The sequence below is a fragment of the Castor canadensis genome, chromosome 5 (assembly GCF_047511655.1).
Source record: "Castor canadensis chromosome 5, mCasCan1.hap1v2, whole genome shotgun sequence".
Classification (NCBI taxonomy): Eukaryota; Metazoa; Chordata; class Mammalia; order Rodentia; family Castoridae; genus Castor; species Castor canadensis.
This window is the reverse complement of record NC_133390.1, coordinates 170,831,862-170,855,194: the sequence shown is the minus strand read 5'-3', so window position 1 is coordinate 170,855,194 and position 23,333 is coordinate 170,831,862. Positions and strand designations below refer to the sequence as shown.

The 23,333-nt window shown below is 45.0% G+C and overlaps 1 protein-coding gene across 1 annotated transcript in view; it reads left to right on the top strand.

The window, feature by feature from the left end:
* Window positions 1–4,108: 4,108 nt before the first annotated feature.
* Window positions 4,109–23,333, top strand: part of B4galt5 (beta-1,4-galactosyltransferase 5) — a 67,190-nt gene continuing 47,965 nt past the window's right edge. Inside the window, exon 1 of the mRNA XM_020169921.2 lies at window positions 4,109–4,253. Coding sequence (XP_020025510.1) covers window positions 4,139–4,253 — 115 coding nt within the window. The 5' untranslated portion in view covers window positions 4,109–4,138. The remainder of the gene's footprint in view (window positions 4,254–23,333) is intronic.

Sequence of the window (23,333 nt, the reverse complement as noted above, 5' to 3'; positions counted from 1 at the left end):
GGTCAGGAAAGATGTGGAAGAACTTGGAAAGGAGGTGAATTAGTCTTTTGACTGCAGAAAAACATCCTCTGTAGAAACAAGGTTCCACAATCTCATCCAGACTCAAAGAGAGGGGAGTTAGGGAAAGTTTCAGAAGCATGTGGGATTGGGAAAGATTGTTGAGCCCATTTTCAGAAAATACATTCTGCCACAGATGTTCACTGCAGCGGTGTTTGTCCTGGACCCCTACCTTTTATTCAAATCCTTTATAACCAAGCATGTTTTGAAATTTAGAAATTTGGAACTGGGTGTGGTGGTACATACCTGTAATCCCAGCTACTGGGGAGGCAGAGATTGAGAGGATTGTGGTTCAAGACCAGCTCAAGCAAAAAGTTATTGACACCCCATTTCAATCAACAAGCTGGGTGTGATGGCATGCATCTATAATCTCAGCTGCTGGGTAGCATAGGGAGGAGGATTGCCATCCAAGACTGGCCCCAGACAAAACTGCAAGGCCCTATCAAAAAAAATAACTCAAGCATAAAAGGGTTGGGGGATGGGCAAAAGCGGTAGTGTTCCTACCTAGCAAGCATAAAGCCCTGAGTTCAAAATTCAGTACCGTTAAAAAATAAAATTTGAGAATATTGAAAGTGGCCAGGTACGAGTGCCTCAGGCCTGTAATCCTAGCTACTCAGGAGGCAGAGATCAGGACAATCACTGTTCAAGGTCAGCCTGGGCAAACAATTCATGAAGACTCTATTTTAAAAAACCCTTTCCAACAATGGCTGGTGGAGTGGCTCAAGGTATAGGCTCTGAGTTCAAGTCCCAGTACCACAAAAAAAAAAAAGTGAACATGGTGCATTCACTCAATATTATTCCCCCTGATAGAGCTGTAAGCAAACCCTGTAAGCAAACATCTAAATATTTCCTCAGTGGAACATAAGAATATTCACATTAAGTAGAATTAAGATTATAAATAGCTTTCTGTCTACTTGGGTCAGATCTTGGTGCCAAATAAATTGTGGAACAGCCTTAAGTTTATAAGGCTTTCTGGATTTTCAATTGTAGATAAAGATCTATGGACCAGTCAGAGCAAAAAGTTGGAAATAATTTATAGACATTGCCAGGAAAAAGAATTTTAAAAAGCATAGCCCAATTATACCATGAAATACTATACAAATACGAAAATGAATAAACTGGAGTTCCATGTATCATGGATACATCGTCTAGAAATGATGTCAGAGGAAGCAAGTTGAAGAGCTATATTCATCATCAGTTAGGATAGGCTGGGTTCTGCTGTAGTAACAAACAGCCCCTATAGCTTAGAGCAAAGTTTTCTTTTTTGTACATGCTACATGTTCATCTTGGGCCCAAAGGTGTTGGGGGAGTTTTCTTCCAGCTCTTAAACTCAGCTGCCCAGTGAGACACGGTGGTTATGTGGTAGAAGGAATGGTCCAGGGCTCTCAGCTTGGTTGAAGGTTCCCAGGGTGAACCTTGCAGGCAGCCAAAACTCAGCCCACAGAAGTTTCTGGAGGTGGAAGCCCTCAATGGAACCTGGGTTTCTCAGTGCCTGCAGGTGCTCACTGCCCTCTGGGCTCTGGGATGTTACCTTTCTGTGGAATGTTTATTGATTGCATAATGGCTCTCTCAGGGCAGGTGTCTGGAACCTTCCTTAGGAGACTGAAGTGGTGAACAGGGCACCGTGTTGCCTATGAGTTTTACTTCAGGCTGTGTTCCTTTTCTTTATGTGCTTGACTTGGGCCAGCCTCCTTTTCTTTAGGCTACTCCCTTAGTCTTGAACCTTTAAGAGCTCCCTATGACTCACAGGAAAAGCTGAAAGATCAGTAATGGCTCTCCTTGATTGAGCACTTGCTACACCTTCCCCGGGGGAAGGAACTGTGTCATCTCCATTTTTACAGAAGTTTGTCAAGATGAAGGGGGCAGGCAAGGAAGAGGCAGGACAGGTTGCTCACCAGATCTGCCGGACCCCAGGGCCCTGCAGGGTCAGACAGGTCAGTCTTAGCCTCTGCTTTTCCTTTTCCTTGAAGACAGTAGCTGCTCTCTGCTCCAGTGGACCTGTCTTACCAGCCCTTCAAAGCCACCTAGAATTTAGCAGGACACCTTTTCTCAAGAGGGCCACACAGAGTCCTGCCTTCATTGCACTGTTCTGGATTACTCACATTCCTGAGGTCCTGCCACTGGGCTGCAGCAGCCCCCTCTTCATCCCCTCTGCTCCTGCCAGGCCCAGCAGGTGTCCACTGCACATGTGCTCTTTCTGACTCCAACGATTAGTGAGCACCCACTGGCCACTGAGCTACGTGCTAGGACATGTGGAAAACAAAGAGAAATCCCTGTCCTCACAGTTTCTGCTCTGACCTGAGACAACAGGGAACAAAGAAATGCATGTGAAGCCATCTCAGGGAACACAGTTTGACTGAATGGCCCAGTGAGTCTGAAATATAACTTGCAGATGAAACAGGGGTGTGGAGGGAGGAGTCTGAGGTAGGGAACCCTGGCATCTTTTGGTCTTGTTCTGTCTTGCCCCCTGCCAAAAAAAAAAATCAGATTGGGGCTAGGGGTATGGCTCAGTGGTAGAGCACTTAATGAGTATACAGAAGGCCCTGGGTGCCAGCACCATCAAGGAGGGAGGAAAAAAGGGAGGGAAAGACAGAGACACAGAGAAAGAGAGAGAGAGAGAGAGAGAGAGATGGAGTATATCCACTTGTAATCCCAGCACTAGGGGGACTGAGGCAGGAGAAGTTAGAGTTCAAGGCTAGGGCTAGTCTGGGCTACATAGTGAGACCCGTCTCAAAAAAAAAAAAATCAATTAATTTTGGAACCTTGTTATTTCAGATGTGAGACTAGCAGAGACTGGTCACCGGTGCAGTCTAGATGTGTGAAGGCCTCTCTGCTGTTGTCTATTCAGATCAGACAGGATGTTACTGGGCAAGTTACAACTTAGTGGTTTGATTTGAGCCCTTTCTGCAAGGCTTGGGCGACTTGCTTTTTCTAGAAACATGTTTTCTCATCTGTACTATAGAAATAATAAGAGCACCCATTCAGGACTGCTGGGGGCATTTAGTAGGTAAGTAAAGCCAGTGTCTCTTAGCATGTGCTCACTCTGACAATGCTCTTCCTTGCTCAGTAGGACTCCGACCTGCCTAGAGCTCTCCCTTCTTCACTGGATTTTATCTACCTGGTCTTGGATTCAATTTGGTGACAGAGACAGAGGGTGCCTACCTCAGGGCCTTTGTTCCTGCTGTTCCCTCAGGGTAGTTTCTCTTTCTCCAGCTTACTCTACAGCTGGCTCTTACCCTTTTGTGTCTCAGCTTACATCACCTGCTCTGGGAACCTTCTTTGACCCCTCTAGCCTGTGTCCAAAACATTCTCCTGTTTTTTTTCTTTTAAATTGTGTTCATACCTGTTCTCAGTACCTGATATTATTAATTGATTTCTTTCTTCTCCACATGCAAGTTCCATGGAGACAGTTTTATCTGCGTTGTTCTCTGTAGCATCCCCAGTGCCAACAACCATAACTGGCATTCAATAAGTAAATGATGAATTGAATGAATGAATGAATGAATGAGTGAACGAAGGTGCATTCCAGGCTGAGTCCCCAAGATTTAACAATCCTCGCTCTTCTGCCGGGCGGGCTACGAGACAGGTCAGACTTTGTAGATGGCCCCTTGGCGTCCCATTTCCCTCCCCCCCACACCTCGTTTAGGGCGACCGAGAGCTGAGCCCACCAGCGCTCGAGAGCCGCTCCCCGCAATTCTGGGCGGTGGCCACGCCGGGAGAGAGGGGCTGTCGCCATTTGGCGACGTTCCCTGCGGGACGCTGAGCCGCCGCAGCAGCCACGCTGGGGGGTCTAGCGCGGAGCGTGCGCGCGCGGGTCTTTCGCGACGGTGCCCGGGGTGCAAGCCCCGCCCCGCGCCCCGCCCGCCCCGCCCCCGCCCCTGCGCTCCTCGGGCCGCCGGCCCCCGCCCGCTTCATGTGGCCCGGCCCGCGGCGGCCGGCGGCAGGGAGCGGCGAGGCGGCGGCGGCGGCGGCCCGCGAGGCCCGGGAGGCGGCGGTCGGGGCCCAGGCGGCGGCGGCGGCGGCGGCGGCGGCGAACGGGAGCGGGCCCGGCCCTGCCCTCGAGCGGCCGCCCGGCTGCAGCATGCGCGCCCGCCGGGGGCTGCTGCGGCTGCCGCGCCGCTCGCTGCTCGCCGCGCTCTTCTTCTTCTCGCTCTCGTCCTCGCTGCTCTACTTCGTCTATGTGGCGCCCGGCATAGGTAGGAAGGGAGTCGGGGACCCCCCGCCTCCTCTCGCCCGCCGTCCCTGAGGGCCCCGGCCCGGCCTCCGCGCCCGCCGGCCTCGGCCCGCCCGCGCCCGGGCCATCCTCGCCAGCCGCCGGCGCCTCCCCACGCCTTTCCGCCGCGGCCGCCTGCCGGGAACCCCGCTTTGCGCTCCACCCCGCCCCCGGGTCCTCCCCAGCCCCCGCGCGGGTCCCCGGCGCCCCACCTTCCCATCCGCATCCATCCTTCCCCTCCCGTGACTCCGCCGTTTCCTGCTCCGGGAGCCCCTCCTGCCCTTTCTCCCCGCCACTTCCCCTGCTGCATCCACTCCGGTCCCCGCTTTCTCCGGCTGGCGCCCCGCCGCATGGCCCCCTCCCCGCACCGAGGCCCACCGAGGTCCAGTCCCCTAACAACCGGCGTCCCGCGCCTCCTCCCTCCCCCCTCCCCCAAGGGCGCACCCTTGTCACCTCCGCCCCCTCCTCCCAAGCCCTCCTGTCCTCTGCCGTGGTTTCCTCTGGAATCCGGGACCTGGGAAGGAAGAGGTGCCATCGGTCTGCCCCCCTCCTTTTTTTCCATTTGTGCCCTTCTTGGCCTTGTGGTGGCTCTTCTATATCGGATGGGACCTGCCCTGGGGACAGGGGGAAGTTTGAATTGGCCCTAGAGGAAGGGCTGTGACGAGGCGAGGGCCTTTGGGAAATGGTGTCAGGTGTGTGTGGTGGGCCTGGAGACCAACGAGAGAATGGGTAGCGATTCCTCTCAGAGGCTTACCCTTTAAAGGGAAGACAGCCTCGGAGGAAGTCAGCTGTCCCCAGACACAGACTTTGTAAGACCTCAAGAGCAGACAGACATTTAGGACAGATGAGAAGAAAGAACGCATGAGGGTTAAGGGTAGAGGGGTCAAACTGGATTCTAAATCCTATCCTGTATGACCTTGGGTAGGTTCCTAAACCTCATCTTTCTTGTCTGTAAAATGGGAGTGTGAATTCCAATCTCCTGAGTTTTTAAGGACAAAGTAGACAAGTGCTCATTTAAGTGCTTACAACTATAGCTGATGCATAGTTTTCAAATAAATAAGTAAAAGCAGTTATTACTGTGAATGCAACTTTCAGGAAAGAAGGGAGTAGGTGGAAGATTTAAGGAATGTGTTTGCCTGACTTGACATCACCATGGAGCAGAAGATGCTGTTGGGGGTGTGGTAGGGAGAATGAATTCTGCTGTGAAAGTTTGGATTATTTAGATGTTTGGAAAGGGATGTGGTTCAGCTGTAGGGAAATGCCTTTCGCAATTGTAGTAGTAACTAGTGCCATTCTCTGATGACCTGGCAACACTGAACTGGCAGAACAGAGAAATTTCCAGATAGAGCAGGTGATTCTGTCCTGCTTACTCTTGAAGCATTTATGTGTGTATATATGTACATACATATATACAGAGAGAGAGAGAGAGAAAGAGAGACATACATTGTTTTTGGTAGTACTGGGCTTTTGAACTCAGGGCTTTTTTTTTTCTTTTTTTATCTGAACGCTGGGCTTTTTAACACTTGCTAGGCAGGTGCTCTACCACTTGAGTCACTCCACCAGCCCTTTTTTTGTGATGGGTTTTTCAAGATAGGGTCTCTAGAACTATTTGCCAGGGCTAGCTTGGAACTCTGCCTCCTGAGTAGCTAGGATTACAGGCATCAACCACATGCTTGAAGCGTATTTCACTTGATGGTTTGTTTAGTGATGTTTGGTACTACAAGTTGAATTGCCCCAACTGCCTTAGGGAAGGAAACACTTCTCTCTAGGGAGGCAGAATATGTAGCTTTGGATTTGATTAGTAGATGGTAGAAGGATAGGAGTCTGACAGCACAAGAATAGATAACTAATTAGTGGAATTAATTTTGAAAACAGCTCATTAGCATATTGTGTATTAGAGTCTTAAAAATGGATGTGAAATGATGGAACTAGAGGTATAATATCTTTTTTCTCCTTTTGTAAAAGTGACAGTGTTTCTCACCTGGGTTCCTAAATCAGCTCTATCTAAATGGAGAAATACTTCCCACTGGAATGATAATCACTTTGGACTAGGAAAGTTAGAAGCCAGATCTGCAATAGAAATGAAACCTGCTCATTTAATTCAGATTCGTGAATAGTAGATTTTAGGTCATTGGAACCCCTGGATAAAATGACATGCTATTATCATGCTTAGAGTCCTCTATCAGTGGACAAGGTAAAATGCTTCAGCTTTCATTAGTATCCTCTTAGATAGAAGTGTTTGAAAGAGCAGGTCCCTTGAGGAGTCTAGTTCTGTTATGGGAAAGAGGAACAGTAGGCCTGCGGATGTGGCTCAGTGGTATAGGGGCTGCCTTGTGTATGCAAGGCCCTGGTCCCTAACAATGCCAAAAAGAAAAAAAGAGGAAGGTAAAAAGGATGTGGAGGAGTCTTAGGTTCACACAACCACAGTTATATTTAATTGCTGGCAGTTTTATTTATCTTGCCTTTCTTGTTGATGAACTTAATTTTTCAAATGGCCAGCTTCAGAATTTTCCAAAGGTTAAGGCAATCTAGCGAGTATAAGGTTTTGTGTGTCTTGTAATATGAAGCCTTTATTTAAGAGAGTTATTAAAATGAGCTTAGAAAGTAACATTTAGTTGAACCTTATGAAATGCTGTCTTTGTAGGGCAAAAGGAGTTGTATATCAACTGTAGTTCCATCTACTACATTTCCAAATAATGACAACTCTGTTTTCTGTCACAATGGAAAGTGTCAGACTTGCATTTCCTCCGAGGTTTAATTTTTTCCAGTCCTTGCTTTTGATTTGCTTTGAATGCTGTGTGGCCATGTGCGTAAGCGCTAAGGAAATTGTCATGCCAGGAGTGTTACACAGCTCCATTCAGAATGGATAGGCATGGATTTGAACTAAGAATCAGTTCATTCTAGTGTTTTAAAGTTTTCATGTATAATATAACCTGGCAAGATTTCAACCTAGTCATTAACTTAGTATTTTTGAGTTCTGCTCGTTCTTAATATTGGTGATCCATTATCTGAGAGCACAGGGAAATTCTTGTGGACTTGAGGGTCATCTGTGAAATGGGACCATCTGACCTAGAAAGTTGGGTAGTAGGAAAATTCCTAAATACGACTCTAGTGTGTTTACAAAAAATACCAAGTACTCTTAGCCACTGTAATATCCCCATCCCAATTCAGTTAATATTTTTTAAAAAATGGCCAAATTGGAGGTTTTATTTTTGTTACTAATTCAGAAGTAGCATTTTAAAGCATTCTGAAGATAAATTAAAAAGATGGGGCTGAAAGTATGAAAGATGGTGGATTTGAAAAAGGAAGAGTAAGCTGCTAAGGTGTGTGAAAATGTGTAGGTGCTCCTTTCCAGCCCTCTTCCCCTGTAGCCTGTGTGATTCTTGTCAGTACTGGGGTTTGAACTCAGGGCCTGGAGCTTGCTAAGTAGGTACTCTACTTGAGCCACGCCTCGGCCCCCATTCTCATTTCTTTAATCATTTGTTTTACCTGCATTATTCCTTTCAGTGCTTTGAAGAAAATTTTGAACTTATTTATGACCCTTTAACTTAGAGCTCAGAGTACTTCTAGCATTCCTGACTGACTAGGTCTCTTAAAAGATAGTAGAAGTGAGCTGTTTATAAATAATACATATAAAGTGTTGATTTTAAAACATCTTAATAAGTTTATGGTACCATCATACGGCATGGTTGTATGGCGGTTACTGATTTTTGCAGATTGTTCAAAGCTAAATGGTTTTGAGAGACGTACCTGTGCATGTTAAGGGTTAGTTGATGCATTACTGAAATTTTATTATTTTAAGTTCTATTCTACCATTTTAACTAATTTTTCTCTTCTTTGATAGCTGAAGAAAGGAAATAGGGAATGATTTTTCCATTTTGGCCTGTTTAGTTCCAAGAAAAGTTTGATATATGACTAGTGTTTGGAAGGCAGGAAGCATTTATTCCTTTTTTGTTTGCTGGTTTTTTTTGAGACAGACTGATCTGGAACCTCCTGCCCCAGCCTCTGGAGTGCTGGGAAGGAACCATTCACTCTCATCCCACCTGATCTGAACAAATGACCTTGAACAAGTCACTTGATTTTTTTTTTTTTAATAATCTGATACTTTTTAAAGAAACAAAAACAGCTGGGTGCTGGTGGCTCACTCCTGTAATCCGAGCTACTCAGGAGGCAGAGATCAAGAAGATCGCTGTTCAAAACCAGCTCAGGCAAATAGTTCACGAGACCTATTTTGAAAAAATCCATCACAAAAAAAGGGCTGGTGGAGTGGCTCAAGTAGTAGTAACAGCCCTGTCTAGCAAGCATGAGGTCCTGAGTCCAAACCCTGGTGCCGCCAAACAAAAATAAAGCCAAAGCTGTTTGAAAGACTAGAACTATATCTGAATCAAACTTTTAGTGAGTGTTTTTAACAAACATGTCACAATAAAGCTAATGAATTGTTTTAGTATATAGAGGTTGGTAATTCCTCTAGCTCTGTATAAATATTGGACTTGAGATTCAGAGAAGGCACATTTTATATAATCAGATAGTTTCTCTAAAAGCCACTGCACATTTTTAGATTTCTTCAGTCAAGTATAGCTTGTTGTTCCTCCCATTAAGACGCTCTCTGTGCATTCGGTGCTTGGGATTTACCTACATTGAAGTACCTGTGGGGAAATGTGGACTGGCTCACCTTAGAAAATTAAAACTCCTTGTACTGTTAAGGATACCTTCTTTTCTCTCCATCCCCCCACCCCCCAAGCTTTGGGTATGATGGCCTGCATCCCTTCCTAGAAGGAATCTGTCTTTGGAGAACAGTTCAGTTGTACAAAACTGAACAGCACCACGGTTGAACAGGACTTTGGTGATGGCTTATGTCCTCTGCAGTTTTGTTGTATTGGAAGCAAGGTCTTGGGTTTGGAGTTGGATTTTTCTCAGCAGTGGAAACAGGCTAGTACTGTACAATCTTTGGAAGCAGCAGTTGAGACAGTAGCTGTTACTGTTGTAGGACCTGGGTGCTGTAGTCACCGGTGACTCCTCCTCCATTCTGACTGTTCTTCATTCCTGAGCTGGACAGGCTAGTGAGAGCAGCAAATCATCCTCACTAGGAAGGAGGGCTCTCTTGCCATGCCTCCTTGCAGCCCTTCGGGACAGTGGAACTCCAAAGCAGCAGAAGCCAAAATGTGGCTGACTTCTGTTCTCTCAGTTTGGGGCTCTTTCGAAACACCATGGAAGCCGCATCGGGCACATGCAGCTATACCACAGACACAGACTGACAGCAGGCAAACCGTGAGTGGGATGGAGTGCTGTGGGGTTCTCTGTGGGGAGATAAAGGCTAATCGGAAGCCAGCAGGTTGGGTGGGCTCCCTTCGGGGAAGGGAGGAGGCGGCCTACGCCAGCCGGCTGGGAAGGTGCACTGGCATACCATGTGTGTTTTTGTGCACCATTGTGAGAAAACTGAAGGAATTAAGATCTGTGGGGCAATAATCTGACATTTGAGTGTCTGTCACGTTTCCAGCTGTGGTTCTTTGAATTCTAAATTACGACTGCTGCTTTCAGTTGATAGGTTGTGTCACTAACTTGTCAAAGCTGAGAATTATTAAAATAGCCCTAAGGCACATAGAGTATGGCTGAAAGGCAGGAAATAGAAATAGAAGATAGTGTATAATTGATGGTAAATTGTGTGGCACTCATTGGCCCTTAATGAGATGGGGGATCAGACCCAGGAAGGAGGCAGCTAGAGAGACTTTTTTTTTTTTTGGTGGTACTGGGGCTTTGAACCCAGGTCCTATACCTTAAGCCACTCCACCAAGCCCCTTTTTTTTTTGTAATGGGTATTTTCAAGATAAGGTGTCACAAACTGTTTGCCTAGACTGGCTTCAAACCTTGATCCTCCTGGTCTCTGCCTCTTGAGTAACTAGGATTATAGGTATGAGCTACTGGCACCCAGCTTAGAGAAGCATTTGTTCATTTATTGAAGAAATACTTTTTTGGCACCTCATCTTGATAGGCACACTTTTGGTTTGAATATTTATTTTTTTATTTAGGCATTACTAGGGTTTGAACTCAGGGCTTTATGCTTGCTAGGCAGGTGCTTTTCCACTCAGCTAGGCCAGGTACACTTTTGGGTATTGGGTATCTAGAAGCCATTAAGGCAGAACCTTTCTGCCATCATGGTGCTCATTCTGGTGGGAGGGTTTTGTCCTTGTGCTTTTATTCTGATGGGGAGACAACTGTATACAAGGTAATTTTAGATGTTCTTGGCAATGACTTGGAAAGCCTCTCTGAAGAAGCAACCTGACTGTAGGGGATGGAGCTGTCATTCACAGGTGCGTGTGTGGGGGTGGTTGCAGGTGGACGGCACCAGTGCATGTACAGGCCTTGAAGCAGGGATGAGCTTGGGTGAAGGCTGGCTGGATTGTTGAGTGAGGAGCCCGTGGTAGGAGATGAGTCCAGAAAGGTAGGGGACTGGATAGGACCCTGTGGGCCCATGGTAAGGGTTGTGGAATAGGAGTGAGCATTTGCCAAGAAATGAGCCCCACCTAGGTTCCAGTCAGAACTGAACAAGTGGGCAGATGGAGGAGTGTCTGAGAATTAAGCAGGATGTGCATGGAAAAGGGCTCCGCACAAAGCGTGGCACGGAGCTCTGTATGCTTTCCACTTCTTACTGTAGGCCGCATTGTCTTGCTGTAATGCTGGTGTTCAGCTGAGTTAGCATCAGGCTCCAGTCTGACGTTGCCAGTAATTAGATGTGAGACTTCCTTCAGTTTTCTCATCTGTGACCTCTGGAACCTGGACTGTAGCACTGATTCCAGGGGCCCTTTCTGATCTCAGGTTACATGATTGGGAGCAGTGTGAATTGAGTCTTCAGGTAGGAGGAACAGTGCCTTCTTTTGTCAAATAAATATTTCCTCCCCTGTCCTCCTTTTTTGTGGTGCTGTGGATGGAGCCCAGTTCCTCACACATGTTAGGCAAGTGCTCTTCTGCCGAGCTGCACCCTAGTCCCCAAATCCCCAAGTTTTAAAGGTCTGATTTCCCAGTGTGGGGTTTGTGAGTACTTCTTAGAGGGCAGTTTTACTCTTTGGGTGCATACTGTTGTTTTCGACATTGACCTAGGAACAGAAGACTTGGAATGTCTACATCGAAGACTGCCTTTGAAATCATTGTTGCAAAGAGAGGGAAAGAAGAAATGGCATGTTGCCTTGATCAAAGGGAAAAAAACGCAAAGAACTGTCTGGGACCATCTTGAAGACGTTTGAGCATTTCCCCCTTTTTTCCTTCTCTCTGGGCCTTTTAGTCCTTGATAGTCCTTTTAGGTTTTAATGTGCAAAGGCAGTCCTTTCTTCTGGCTTCACACTTTAGCTTTTAAACATGAAATACGTCCCTAGACTCGTTCCTCCAGTCTTCTGGGTAGTTGGATGTTAAGTGAAAATGAATATTGCTTTTTGACCCAGTAATTCTTTTTCTATGGTGGCTTTACACTGAGGTGCATTCAGACTCCTCCATCCCATGCAGTCAGTGTTTTCCCAAGCATGGGTGTCACATTAAATAATTCAGAGTGCTGTCTCTTCTCAGATTCCCTTCTTCCCCTTCCCCTCCTTTTGTTAGTTTGAATAAGCAATTCTCCCCTGGGTATTGTTCCTCCTTCTTTCCAAGTGACAGATGCCCAGGGACTTCACAGCCACCAGAAGGGATCTATCAGTTTTTCTGAGGTGCCTTAGGTTCCTGCATCTGTTATGAACAGCTCTTGAGGCAGGGAGTGGCCTAGACCTAATTATGACTGCTAATGATGATGGCTAATAGCCTTGGGAGTTGTGCAGAAGGTGTGGAGTGTAAGAAAGCACAGAATTGTGCCACTGGCTCACACCTATAACCCTAGCTACTTGTGAGGCAGAGATCAGGAGGATCTCCACTTGAGGCCAGCCTTGGCAAATACTTCGAGAGACCCCATCTTGAAAAATACACAACACAAAATAGTGGATCAAGTGATAGAGGAGAGGACCTGCCTTGCTAGTGTGAGACCCTGAGTTCAAGCCCCAGTACTGCCTCCCCAAAATAAATAAATCTAATTAACATTCATTATGTTAAGCATTCATTACCATTTTCAGAATTTTTCTTTCATTTTTAAAATACAGGGTTTTTAAAATTTTATTTTTCAGTGTTTTTTATCTCTAAAATTTCTCATCACCCCAAACAGAAACTCTGTTCCTATTAAGCAATAAGTCCCCAACTTATGGTCATTTAAAAAAATTATTAGAGTCCTCTAGTGGCTGTGAGTTGGACTGCATTTCGGTCCCGTTGCACTGAGGACTAGTGACGCCAAGCACATTTGCACATACAGGCTGCCCTCCTACTTTCCAGAAAAGACTCTTTGGCTATTTTAAATTTGAGTTGAATTTGGTTTTGAGTAATACTAAACTCTTATCAGATACATGATTTTAAATATTTTCTCCCATTCCTTTGGTTTGTCTTTTTTACCCTCTTGATAGTGTCCTTTTTTTTTTCCATCAATTTTTTTTGTTGGCACTGGGGTTTGAACTTAGTGCTTCACTATTGCTAGGCAGGTGCTCAACCACATTTTCAACCCTGATCTGAGATTTGAGATGGCTGGAATAAAGACTCCCCCCAACCCCCCCCCTTTTTTTTTTTTGCAGTGCTGGGGATGGAACCCAGGGCCCCGGTCATCATGCCAGGCAAGCTCTCTACTACCGAGCGACATCCCTAGCCTCCTGGAGTAAAGGGTGTTTTGTTTTGTTTTCTCTTGTCTAGATTTAAGTTTGGTGCTGGTTTCTTGATTTTAGATTCTTTGTCTTTAAAGTGGTTACTTTGCCAAACTTGAAATGCTCCACAGATTCCGTTAAATGTTCCTAGTGTTTGAAGAGTCTTGTGACCTTCTGATGAAAGAGGACCTTCCCATACCTTCTTTGATGTGTCTGGTCTGTTGATTATTTTGTTCAGTAGGATGGAAATATAACTCAAGTTTTTAACATTTTATGCACTTTTCTAAAAGTTTGTGTGTGGGCTAGGAGCCTGATGCCAGTAATCCTAGCTACCCACAAGGTAGAAATCAGTAGGATCGCTGTTCAAGGTCAGCCCTGGCAAATAGCTCTCAAGACCCTGTCTCAAAAATACCCAACACAGAAAGGGCTGGGGGAGTGGCTTAAGTGGTAGAGCGCCTGCCTAGCAGGGGTGAGGCCCTGAGTTCAAACACCCTCCAAAAAAAGACAGTGCTGGTGGTGGGATGCCAAGTTTTTGGTTTCTGCACAGTTTCCAGATTAACTATAAGAAGAGATTTGGGAAATATAGGTGACGAACATAGTGAGTTGCTGAGCTCATTTTTTACCACATGGAAACAAAAGAACCTGATGAATTTGAAGCCAGAGAAAAGTAAATTGTACTTGGGACTCTCCCTTAGCCAGCCCTCGTTGCATTTGCTGCTTAATAATTAAGTGGTGGCTATCGTAAAACCCTGAGCTCTGACTTGGAGCCTGGTACTGTGGGATTTGTTTATTTTTGGTCTTGTGATTTTTAAAAAATTTTTTAATTTGTTTTTGAGTTTGTGATTCTTTATTCACCAGAACATTCTATCTGTTTTCCCTTGTCCGTGATAGAGGCACAGAGCAACACGTAGTGATGAGAAACAGGCTGCTGAGATGGTCCCTTGATGGCTAAGGGGTGTGGTGTAATCACAGGAGTTTTATTTTTTCTCTTCCTAGCATCATTAGAAAATCAGGAGAATGTGAAAGAAGGAGAAATAGAAAAATCTAAAGGCCTGCTGGACTCCTGTAACTGACCTGGTAAAATCTGGCCTTTGGACGTTTTTTTCCTGGTATTAGCTGAACTGCACATGTATTTATCTAAGTGTGAGGAATAATATCAGGGATTCTAGGCAGGTGCTTGGGTAAACTTATATATTGAGAATTAGAATAAAAAGTTACTTTGCATTTGTCTGATTTGACTATTTTCTTACAGCTAAGAATCACAGTATGTTATACCCCTAAAACAGGCTAGATTTGGGGATACAGTGAGTGATTTTAATGCTGGGAATCAAACCCAAGGGCCTTTTGCATGCTACCTCAGCCCAATGACTTTATACTGCTGGACAGATGTGTCTAATTGAGGATCAGTTCAATAATTGTCTTTAATCGCTGGGAATTATAGTAGATATATTTTAGTTGTAGACATTTAAGACAGCAACAGATTAAACAAATTCTTTTTGTGGCACTGGGGTTTGAACTCAGGGCCTCACTCTTGCTAGGCAGGTGGTCTGCCACTTGAGCCACTCTACCAGATCTTATTTGTGATGGGTTTTTTTCAAGATAGGGTCTTGTGAACTATTTGCCCGGGGCTGGCTTTAAACCACGATCCTCCTGATTTCTGCCTCCTGAGTAATTAGGATTACAGGTGTGAGCCACTAGTGCTGCACTAAACAAATTCTTGAAGACAGTTTCTTTATTCCTTGAGCTTATTGGTTGTGCTCATCCTTGGTGGTGGTTGGATGCACAGGAATTTCTTTATCTCCCAAGCAGAGTCATGGTGATGATAATGCCTGGGGTCCTGAAGTTTAAAAAATTTTTTTCGTCTTTTTTTTTTTTTTTGGTGGTACTGGGGATTTGACCTCAGGGCCTCATGCTTCCTAGTTAGGAACTCTTCATCCTGAGCCATTCTGTCAGCCCTGTTTTGTGTTGGGTATTTAAGATAGGGTCTCTGCAACTGGAAGTATTTGCCTCAGCTGGCCTTGACCCTCAATCCTTCTGATTTCTGCTCCCTAGTAACAGGCATGAGCCACCGGTGTCTGGCTTGTTTTTATTTTTGTTTTTGAGGCAGGCTCTTGGTCTGTAGCTTATGCTGGCCTCAAACTCATGATCTCCTGCTTCACCCTCCCAAGCACTATGACAACAGGCACACACCACAGTTGGCTTTGAAGTTCCTTAGTAATGCACATGCTCTCTGTACCTATAAAGGAGGGAGGGAGTTAGATGCCAAGGCTCTCCTTTCCACCTCAGAGATTGTCAGAATAGAAGTCTGGTACTTGATAGGTGCTCTGTAACCGTTTGTCAAACACCATGAATCTACCTCCTACCCTTAGTGAATTTCATTGCTCTTAGTAAAGTGCACTCCCCTTACAGTAAGTAGCTTATGGGCCTTTTGTGCAGCCTCATTTGTGCTACTCTTCCCCTATAACCTCTGGCCACATGGGCCTCCACATCATGTCTGGTATAGAATAGTCCCGGCTCTTACTTTAACCTTTCCACTGGGCTAACTTCTGTGTTCTGCTCTTTCCAGACTTTTAATTCAGTATAAGTGCACGGGCCTCGTCATTTGTTCATTGCTGTGTTCCCCAGGGCCCAGGATACTTGGTGCTCAGTAAACACTCATTTGTTAAGCATCTGTCAGGTATAAGTGAGTCAAGGGAAGGTGGACACATTTGAGGTTCTGAAGTGTACAGCTAACCCACTGCTCCCTACTTGTTTGTGTATTGAAGCTTGATGCACTGTTACGCCCTCAGGTGAGAAACTAAAGGATGAAATAAGAACAAGTTTGTAAAAATGTTAATTGTGATTAAAAGCATGATTCATAGCACAGTTTCAGATGAAGACTCATCATCCCCAGTGCAGTTGATGCTTGGTGACCGTGTGGGGTCAGGTTTGGGGGCAGTTGCCTGCAAGGAGTTTTCTTGCCCTCCTAAGATTTGAATCAACAGTAAAGAACTTTGTGTCCACAGTGTGTGCATGGTGATGCTGTGATATGATAAATAAGGATGCTTCTGTTGCATTGGCAATTCCAGGGAACTGTACATGCCACTGGTTTTGGGGGAGTTTCCAGAGAGTTTTTCCCCCATTACCCTCTCCTTCTTTGGAACCCTTGAAATTTTGACCCAAGCATAAGCACATTTGCAGGGGAAAGGCCTCCCAGGCACTGGATACCTGGAAGGTGCTCAGCTAAAGGAGCAGGTGCCTGGGCTGCCACTGCCTCTGCTGAAGTCTCTAGGGGCTCTGGGAGCACTGCTGGTAGCACCTGTGTCCTTTGACTCCCTGGGCTTTTTCTTCTGAGAATCTATTGCTAATTTCTGTTGCTATTTACATCAGCTTTGACCAAAGTCAAGTTAGGAATCCAGGGGAAAGAGTGGTAACACATACACTCCAGGACTGGTGTGGGCACAGATTTGTGATCTGTTGAGCAGCGTTCCCCAGTAGCCACAAATTGAGCATCACCCATTGTATTGTTGATTCTGTTGGTTTATTAGCCCTGTAATGAAAACAGGAAAGCAGTCTTCAGGGTTGAAGCTGTAGTTTCAGGCCGTATCGTATGTGTGGAAAACGAGATTCTTTACTATGAACCTCGAGACTGGCCAGGAGGTTATTCATGCACACTGTGCTATCAGGGACATTACAGAAGGAATCTGTTTACTTAGGATTTAACAAGTGGTACCACCCTCATTCTATTGAACAGTGTTTTAAAATTATTTGATTAACTTTAAGAGTGGTAAAAGGGCCTGTAATCCTAGCTGCTCAGGAGGCAGAGATCAGGAGGATCATGGTTCATGGCTAGCCTGGGGAAATAGTTCTTGAGACCCTATCTTGAACATATCTGGCACAAACAGGGGCTGGTGGAGTGGCTCAGGTGGTAGGTAGAGTGCCTACCTCCTAAGTGTGAGGCCCTGATTTCAGGCCACAGTGCCCAGGGGGAGTTAAAAAAAAAAAAAAGTAGTAAAGGAAATGACATCAATCTATTCATTATCATGTGTTTTCATTTCTTTGCTTCCTTCTCATCTTTATGTACACACAAACAAACCTGAAAACTTTGCACCTTAGCAATTGTTAGACTAATAGGAGAAAGAATGGCAGCAGTTGAGGAAATGCCAATAGAACAGTAAGAGTGACCTTCCAGAGGCTCTTTGCTATAAAATCCTGTCCTGGATAGTTCTGTTTCCCCACTATAACTAAATGTAGTGGCTGAACTTCTGGCAAGGGATTCTTGATAGGAAAGTATAAAGAAAACCTACTTGCCAGGAGCTGGTGGCTCATGCCTATAATTCTAGCTACTTAGAGGTTAAGATGGGGGAGAACCGTGATTTGAGGCCAGCTCGGGCAAATAGTTCACAAGACCCCATCTCCAAAATAACCAGAGCAAAATGGACTGGAAAGTGCCTACTTTGCAAGTGTGAAGCCTTTAGTTCAAACTCCAGTCCCACTTAAGAAGAAAACATACTTGCTGTCTTTACTGTTCTGTAGAAAACTTGATGGGAAATTGTAGCACTTTTGGGATCAAGTCTATTTGCTTAATTTAATTACTAAATACTATTGATAACATTAAGTACAAGAATTTCACACTTTATGAAATGTTACAACCCTATGGTTAACTTAATGTGAAAGTAGAAGTTTGTCTTCCTTTCATTGGGTTTCATTAAGGAGAAAGCCTTTCTCAGAAGCCTGTTTGAACCCAGCGATTATTTCTCTCTGGTTTGTCAGGAGTAAGTGGATGAGGAATGGTTGGGAAGCTGATCAGAGGTGGCTCAGATCGTCACTTGGTTTTTGTTCCTTTGGAGCAGAGTCGGGCTGCCCTGACCACATTAAGCACACACTTTGCTGCCATTATTTCTTCTGTTTCTTCATTTGTAGCTGTGTGACCCAGCTTGTCCTTCAGCCCTGAAGGTAAAGGAGCTAAATCTGCAGTGAGAATTCATCTGCAGGGCTTCTCTAGGCTGACCCAGGCTTTTCTGGCCTTTTGGGAGATCCCAGTTGGGATTATTGGGCATAATGAAAACTCAGGACACGTCTTTGCTTCTGAGTTGTTGAAATTAAATGTGATACTTTCTTTTTCCGTCTTCTTTAAATGTCTGTATATACAGTATTACAATGTCATTTGTGTCAGTCATTTTTTTCTTTGCTGTAAAGGTGATTATATTAAATTGTTAGTTTTGCTATAATGTGGCATAAGCATTCTGACCACACTACATCATGAAGAATTGTTCAATAAAAGTGTAGAACTTTTGGGAAAATGATTAGGTACATACCACTTGCAAGCTTCATTTGTGACCCTAGTGAAAACAGTAGCACAGTTTACACATTAGATGCCTAAGAAATACCTAAGCACAGTTCTTCATCTTCCAGAAGCCCTGCCATTTGCTGTGGAAGTGGGCGTCTGAAGAACTTCTGTCTGTGAGCTGCTGTGCAGTGGTGGCTGGAGGGTCTCTGAGTGGTGCTGAGAGCCACCCATAGGGTGAGCAGGCACTGCATGGTGCTGAGTAGCTGCCAGGTGTTTGAGGCATGCACAGCGTGCGGGTGGTCTTCGGGTGCTCTCTGATGAAGCTGCACGTCAGCAAACAGTTCCAGTTGTGCTCATCTTGTTCCCAGAGAGCCCAATTGTTTTGGAACAGACTTGCATTTTCAAAACAAGCATTTAGCAGAACTGACTGTATAAGACAGAATGTGATGTGATTTGAATAAACATGACATTTCTAAAATGACTTTTTAAAAAGCTTTGAAATCTCATGCTTAAGAAATGTTGTAAGTTTGGTACAGCAACCTTTTTCTGAACCATTTCGTGACATAGTGCTCCCTCTTCCCCAAATGCTAGAGGTGTGTGTTCCCAACCAACAAGGAAGTCCAGTTATTAAAATTAAGGAAATGACATTGGTACCTTATTGCTATTGAATCCTTAGGTCTTGAAGTTTTGCCAGTAGCCTGAATAATGTCCTTTTAATATCAAAAGGATCCACTTCAGAATCCCTCATTGTATTTTGTTGTCCCATTTCTTTGGTCTCCTAGAATATCTGGAAAAGTTTACCAGCTCTCTTTGACTTTCATGACTGTGGCACATGTTTTTAAGTTAGCATATATTAGTTTATAGGGGGTTTCATTGTGACATTGTGCTTACAATGTATCTTAATTAGATTCACCCCCTCAGTGGGTCTCCCTCATCCTCCTCCCCCCTTCTTAGAACAATATTAGTAACGTGGAATTCTTTTGAGACTGTTTTGTGTGTGTTGATGTGTGGGGTGTTCTTGACTTCCTCCTGTAAACTGCACATTTGTGGGATGGGAAAGGGAACACAGCCCGCGCAAGGACAACACGCCTTTCCTATTTTTCCTGGGGCGTATCTAGGAACCACACAGTTTCACACAGTGCTGATTTGCTTGCTGCCTCTGGTTCAGCACTCCATCTCCTGGTCTTCTGATAAGGACCAGAGCAACAGGTGCTCTGTGTTGGCCCCTTGCACAAGTGTTTGCATGTGTCGGTCTGGTAACATGCTAGCTCTTTGCAATGTAGTGTGATGCACACGAGGATACATGGCTTGGAGAGGTTAAAGAATTTGTTCAGAGTTACCTGACATGCGCAGGGTAGAGCTATTGTGGGAGTCAGGTGTGCCTCCTACCCTGTGCTTTTAAGTCTGTGCTTAGGCCCAGTTCCTTTGCCAGTTTTTGTGTTGCTGGGGCTCAACCCTAATTGAATGATTCCTTTTGACTTAGGAAGAGGAAGTGTGAACTCTTGAAAGTGTGCGGAAGGAAACACTGCTGCTTAGCTTGATTACTGTATTATGCACTAGCCGGACGCAGCAGTAACTCCAGGTTCACTTTGTAGGAAGGGCACTTTGAAGTATGAGGAACAGAACATCTCTAACTTCTCTCTGGAAACAAATGTAAAAATTGGCTGGAGTCAGTATACTTTCGCTGCCAGGCGCTTTTTAAGGAAGGGCAGCTGAGATGTCTATTACTGTTTTGTGAGTCACGTGGTGTGGCCAGTTGTTGAAAGTAGAGCATCCATCGTGTGGTTTGAGCTATTTTCCAGGTACAGAGATGGATATTTTTGTGCCTTAGTTCCCTTTACATTGGCCATCCTGTGACTGGCAGTAGGTGTTAGGTCAGTAGTGAAGGAAGCGGTCCTGAGTGTGGAAACGCCCCCAGATGTACCTTATGCAAAGCTTCAGGCCTGCCCTGGAGCACACTGGCACCTCTACCTCATTTCCCCTGCATTCTGACCAGGGAATCCATGGTCACATCTAAGTGTAAGCTCCCTGCCTGCCTGCCTGTCTATCTGTCTATTCTGTCTATTCTATCTGCCATGCTGGGGATGGAATCCAGGGCCTTGAGTATGCTAGGCCAGCACCCTGTCCCTGAACCACATCTCAGCCAGACCATGACAGTCTCTTTAAAGTGTGGGAAAGGAGGCTGGCTTCTCAGTAATGGGTAGCCATGAGAGTAATAGGGATATTCCTATTCAGAATTCCTGAGCTCCTGAAGTCAGAGGTGTGGAAAGCTTATTTGGTCATCTGCACATAGATTCTTAGAAACACATAGCAAGTTGTTCGCCACTGTGGTGTGTTCTGAGGGACAAAGGGAAGTCTGCGCCTGGGATACACACTGCCCTGAGTTCAGGAGCTGGCTGGCCCTCCATGCTCCTGGGCCAGCCTTGCAACTGGCTGACTTTGGGCAAGTTGCTGAGCCTCTCTATTACTTGTTTTCCCATAGAAATTGGTAAGTCTACTTAAGAGGGAAGTGTGGGCATGGTGCCCACAAGCGACAAGCATTCCCTGCAGAGGCTAGCTGCTGCCCAGACTGAGGCTCTGCCTCCTGGGAGGTGATGGGCTCACACGTAGTCTCTGGATGGCTTCCACGTGTGACACATAACAGGATCTGAAGCATCACACAGCATTCTCAAGTGGAGAGGACAATCACGATTTCTGGGCCTACTCTGTATTTTACAGCCGTAGAAATGGTATCTCGGAGATGTGAACTGAGGTACTCAGCCTCCCAGGCAGCACCAGATGAACTAAGTCCCATTGTTGTCCTTGTCAGATTAAAGACTTGACCAGCAACATCAGGGGCTCTCAGAAAGTCGGCATTAGATGATGGTGATCATGGTGACATAATGAACTAGAGTTTTTTATTTTTTGGTGGGAGGTGAGGCGGAGAGGCTGGGTACTGAAATACCTAGTTGGTTTTATAATGCAGACTACAGTGAATAAGTTAAAGGAAACCTGGCAGGTGAGAGTAAACTGAAGATAGTGAGAAAGCATAATTGTAGGGGACATAGTTTTAAAACAGGTTGAAGCTGGGGTTGTGCCTACTGGTAATCCCACACTCAGGAGGTAGAGGCAAGAGAAACTCGAGTTTTAGGCCAGCCTGGGCTACATATTGAGGCCTTACCTCAAAAAAAACACACACAAATCAAAGCCAAAACAGTAACAGACCAGGTGAATGACTGGGGTTTCTTTAGAAACAGAACGGAAGTGGGAGCCAGGTTGCTGCTAGAGCCAGGCTTGAGCGTCTCTGGAGTAGCAGGAAGTATGCCAGGTACGAAGGGCATTGTAGCTCCGTGAGCACAGTGCTGAAATCATTCTTGTAGGGTCAGAGCAGGTCAGTTACTAGCTAGGGTTTTGTGTTTTCCTCACTATCTTTTGTTTATTTTGGATTATATACATTTAGGAAACAGCAAAGCATAAAGAAAATAAAGACAGTCTAAGCCAAATTCACTGTTAACATTTGGGTGCTGTTTCCTTCTGGCTTTTTATTTTTGTATGTGTAACTTTTCAAGAACATAATTAAAATTCTATTATATGTACAGTTTTATCTGCTGACTGGGAAGTGTTAAAGTATGGTATGGAGGCAAAGCGGGTGCCGGACTTCCATTACTCTTACAAGAGTGTGTGCTCTGCTGGGGCCCTTGGAGCATTTATGAGGCTGACCGATTGTTCTGCGCTTTTGTGTGTGTATATATTATTTACATTTCAGTTTGCACACAGTACTAGTGCGGTGCGTGTTTATTGGGTGCATTCAGTACGGTGTTTCACTGCATGTCTGTAACATGCAGTGATTAGATTAGGTGGGTGGCATGTTTTAGCACCTCAGCCATGTTATGTGTTGGGAATATTTAAATATTCAATTAATTGTTGTCAGTCATAGTTCTCCTATTGTTCTGTAGAGCACAGACTGATTTTCCTCCTATCCAGCTGCACCCTTGTACCTGTTAACCGTCCTCTCTCTGTCCCTCTACCCTTCCCTTGCTCTCTTGACCATTATTTTAGTCTTCATCTTCCAGATCAACTTTAGCTTTCACATGTCCGTGACAGTGAGCAGCATCTGTCTTTCTGTGTGTATAAGAATGACTTGTATCTTTCTATGTAGAGGTTTTCTCAGAAATTATAATTATAAATTACTCAGTACTCAAAGAGGTTTTGCCTGATTCATCAAACCACTCTGATAACTTACAGCTCTTATCAGCTATCTGTTAAGTAATATTCTAGGCCCAGAGCACAGGCTTAATCAGCTAATTGCCAGGTGACTGTCATTCACATGAGCCAGCACTCCATTCTCTCCAAGGAGGGGTTCCATTTGGTGACATACCGAAGAGAAAGCCAAGGACTCAAGGAATATAAATTATACATACCTTCAAGTTTCAGGGTAGTGATTCTCCCAGAGAATATTCTGTGAATGAAAATTAAGGAAAGGATGCCTTTATTGGACATAGAAATGAGTGTAACTTCCTTGGGACTAAATACTGTATTATTTCATGGAAAGATGCAGTAGCTTAGCTATTAGACTCAAGTGCCTTAGAGGAACTTAAGGATATAACTTTTTTTACTTTTAATTTAATACAGGTATTAAATTTAGTTTTAAAATTTTTTATTTAATATTTTATGATTAAAACAATTACCTCTTTTAAACATTTTTTTCGGGGGAGGGGTGGGACTGCAGTTTGAACTCAGGGCCTTGAGCTTGCAGAATAGGTACTCTTACCACTTGAGCCATACCTCAGGTCCCTTTTTCTCTGGTTATTTTGGAGATGGGGGGGTGGGGGGTAGTCTCACGAACTATTTGCCTGCAAACCTCAATCCTCCCAATCTTAGCCTCCCAAGTAGCTAGGATTACAGGTGTGAGCCACTGGTGCCTGGCTAACATTAACTTTTCTAAGACTGACTCTTCACACCAGAGACTGAAGACTGTTCAAGATGTAGTGGGTTGAAAATAATACCTGTTCTGTCTTAGGGGAAATATAGGTGGGACCTGGACTGGGAAGGGGCTTGAGAAAACTTTGCAGGGAGGTTGGTGGTTCATATCCTGATAGGGATTTAGGTTACCCAG